General features: G+C 36.4%; 1 protein-coding gene across 1 annotated transcript; it reads left to right on the top strand.

The window, feature by feature from the left end:
- Positions 1-410: 410 nt before the first annotated feature.
- On the top strand, positions 411-1,943 carry LOC139864057 (peroxidase 7-like). The gene is made up of 3 exons (XM_071852642.1): positions 411-740; positions 829-1,171; positions 1,540-1,943. The coding sequence occupies exons 1-3, from the start codon at positions 411-413 to the stop codon at positions 1,941-1,943; spliced, it is 1,077 nt and encodes a 358-aa protein (XP_071708743.1).
- Positions 1,944-4,019: the final 2,076 nt, after the last annotated feature.

Raw genomic sequence — 4,019 nt, 5'->3', positions numbered from 1 at the left:
CTCACATGCATGGCACATGTCAAGGGTTAACAGCTAATTTAGACGGCAAACTGACGGAGGGACTCGGATTGCAAAATTTTGCAATTTTAAGGACTCGATAATCCAAAAAAAAATTTAGGGACTCGGATTACAATTTCGTGTATAATTGAAGGAAAAAGTCAATTATGTATGACAAAATTATTTAAAGTTGTCCACACACTTTAATAAATATACAAATATAAATATAAATGAGTTCATCCTAAATAATTAAATATGTGACTACATTCGTTGGAGATAAATTATTGCAAGTTAGTTGTACGCAATTCGAACAAATAGAATTCCTAATATTCGTGTTGCACGTTGCATGACTTGAAAGTGCGCCTCACGTAGTACTACCATTTCACCAACCTTACTAATTCCCAATCATATCTATGTGTATTTATATACATAAACTCACTTATGATTCATACAACTTATATCTAAACTTATACACAATGAACATTTCTAGCTTTATAACCTACCTTCTCATAATCTCATTTTTTGTATCGGTTTTAGCCTACGATTACTCATCAACGGTTCTCAAGGTACCGACCCTCGAAGACCTCACGGATGTTCAAGATGATCTCTCCTACTCGTTTTACCACGAGAAATGCCATGATGTGGAAGGTATTATTTACAATAAGGTCAAAGAATGGGTTACCAAGGATCCCACACTCGCACCCAGTCTTCTAAGGCTACATTACCACGACTGCATTGTTCGGGTACAATTTTTTTTATTAAATAATAATTGTAAATATTTTAAAATTTTTACGTCTGGATATAAATTACGACCGATGCTGTTGATTATAGGGATGTGACGCGTCCATACTTCTGGATCATGAAGGGAGCGAAAAGAGGTCGAATATGAGCAAGTCACTTAGAGGGTTTGAAGTAATTGATGATATAAAAGCCGAAATTGAGAAGAAATGTCCAAGAACTGTATCTTGTGCCGATATTTTAACAGCCACGGCTCGAGATGCCACAGTTTTAGCAGGCGGAAGATATTGGATGATCCCTTTTGGCAGAAAAGACGGCCGAGTTTCACTAACCAAAGAAGCCACAATGATCCCTAAGGGTTCTGAAAGCGTCACCAATCTCATCGAGTTTTTCCAATCTAAGGGACTAAACGTGCTCGATTTGGTTGTCCTCTCTGGTAATTAATTCAGAAAAAAATTAAAATTAAAATTGATTATTATTATTATTATATTATGAGATATCCAAGTAAAAATGATAGTATGGTGATTGGGACCTTGAGCTCCACCCGGAGGTCTCGTTCAAACCCCACTCGAAGCAAATTTTGGACTGACAAGAAATAAAGTCGAAAATACCCTGAAAGGATTAAAATATTGGCGTGAGCAGTAATCACCAAATCTCAAATGATATAATTAAAATATCCTTATCCGTTTATCTGTTTAGATTATTATTATATTTTTTTTTTCTTTTTTCGTAACGACAAACCTCAATCTATCATGGATCATACTTATGTGCAACTATTAACACGTAATAAGTTTTGTATATTAGGTGCGCACACGATTGGAAAGACTACATGCGAGTCAGTGCAACGTAGGTTATACGATTACAAAGGAACAAAGAAACCTGATCCATCTTTGGATGTGAAATATTTGAACTACTTGAGGAGAAAATGTCGATGGGCATCTGAAAATGTGTACCTTGATGGTGAAACACCGAACACATTCGATTCACAGTACTACGAAAACCTTAAGAAGAACATGGGGCTCTTATCGACTGATCAAATGTTGTACTCGGACTCGAGAACTAAACCTATAGCCAATGGTTTGTCATACGATTCTTCGCTCTTTAAGAACCAATTCGGTGTATCGATGGTGAAGTTTTCGAATATTCTCGATTTGACATCACAAGATGAAGGAGAAATTCGCGTTAATTGCAAATATGTTAACTATTAAGGAACTTGAAAGTGTGTTCAATTTTTACTTATTCCTTACATACTTTATACTCATACAATCATTTCTCTTATGATTTACATCGTCATTTAAAAACTAAAATGTAAACATAATTAATTTGAATTAAATAATTTAATTTTAATTATTGTATTATTAGTTTAAAACCCGTAAATTCGCGAGATTTTTATAAATGACAAATTAAATATCCAACTGATTCATTGTTATGAATTTATATAGCATTTATTAGTTTGTTTTGAGCTTATATTTCTCTAAAGTGTATTCAAGTACTTACAAACTAACTCGTATTACACAGGCTCGGGAATCAAAAAATCTAATAATGAATGACAGTTTAAGAGCAGGTCATTTTATTACGCTAACGAACTAAAGTTTAAATAAATTGTAGAATTGATAAGAAAATAAACAAAATAAATTGTGAAGGGTACCGATAAAGTCTTGAATGCGTTCTTCTAGGATTTCAGCATTATTGTTCTTTTCTCTGGAGATAAAGGTTGTATTCGTCCTTAATAGCCGTGATTCTTTCGGTTAAACGTAGCGTGTAATCAATTGTTGATTTATGGATGGCTTCGAGTATCTCTTCAAATTCATCGGTGTCATTGATGAAGGTTATCATGTCGGCGTGAGTAGATATGATCGGAATCCGATCTGAAGAAGAGTCCTTCTCCTCCTGATCTGGTTCGGATGGAGAATATGAGTTATCCCGAATATCTTCATGTTGCTCTTCCTCGTTATCATCGGTAGAATAATCGTCTGAAGATTCGTCTGATGAATGGGTTTCTTCAGTATTATGGTTCTTCACTTTGACACCTTCGGGGTCAATTTCTATGTCCTTAACTTCAACCTTATCAGTCTTCTTTTTGAAGCGAATGATTAAACTGTGATTTTTAGTGTCAAGCCACATTAATTGTTCGTGACGCTCTGGGCTTGGAGATGGTATTATCGCAGTTTCTTTTACGTCTTCCATTTCCTCTTCCTCTTCAGATTCCTCCTCTTCCTCTATTTCTTCGCTGGGATCCTCTTCTTCCATTTCTGGATCGTCAACAGACTGTGACTCGACACTCATCTCGATATCTTCGGCTGGTGGCGGGGACTCATCATCGGAAGTGATCCGTCTGGTGAAAATAGCAAACATCTCTGCCTGCCCAGAAAGATCGGTAGGTTGGTCAATTTTGAATGTGACGCTCTCCCCATGTGATCGTAAGATCAGGGTTTGATTGTATACATCAATGACGGTCCTAGCCGTATTCATGAAAGGTCTTCCTAAAACTATTAATATGTGTAGGTCTTCCTGAATGTCCATCACTACTAAATTCGTAGGATACAAGAATTTGTCGACTTTCACCAAAACGTTCTCAACTATTGAAACAACCCAACCCGTATTCCATACGATAAATTTTTTTGAAATAATACACATTTACGCGCCAATTAAATATGTAAACCATTCCACACGTTTCGTTAAAACATACAACAAGTTTAGTGTTTACAAAAGGCACAAAGGCCATTAACGAATGTGATACAAGTTTGACCAATACAAAAATGATAGTTTTAAACCAAATAACACATCGAACATGGTTTGGGACTAAACTACCCAAAACGCTAGGCCAACTTCCAAAAGCTCCAACATAACATCATCAAGGGACACCTAGTGCCCAACAACCCCTTGCCCTTGTCCACACCTGCATCTAAAAAGATAAACAACGAGAGGGGTAAGCTAATGCTTAGTGAGTGCAACAATTATACGTTTGCATATACAACCTACTTACTTGCAATCACTTACGCATTTACCGCATACATGCTAGCATTATAAGTAATCATACCATCACAAGTATAACACTAAACCTTCCACCATACGAGCTAGCATAACAATAGCATATAGTTTAAACAATATAATATGCTACAATCCACACACACACAACCATGGTTAACCAAACGAACGAGGGAACGGTGTTTAAAGACCATCGGAGTTCATAACAACCATTAGTGCACTTAACACTTCGTACACTAACCCCACGGGTGGCATCTTAACACGTCGATACTTCACCCCGAGTGGTGCCTTAACAC

Source organism: Rutidosis leptorrhynchoides, chromosome 8 (assembly GCF_046630445.1).
Source record: "Rutidosis leptorrhynchoides isolate AG116_Rl617_1_P2 chromosome 8, CSIRO_AGI_Rlap_v1, whole genome shotgun sequence".
Taxonomy (NCBI): Eukaryota; Viridiplantae; Streptophyta; class Magnoliopsida; order Asterales; family Asteraceae; genus Rutidosis; species Rutidosis leptorrhynchoides.
This window is presented reverse-complemented; position numbering and strand designations above follow the sequence as displayed.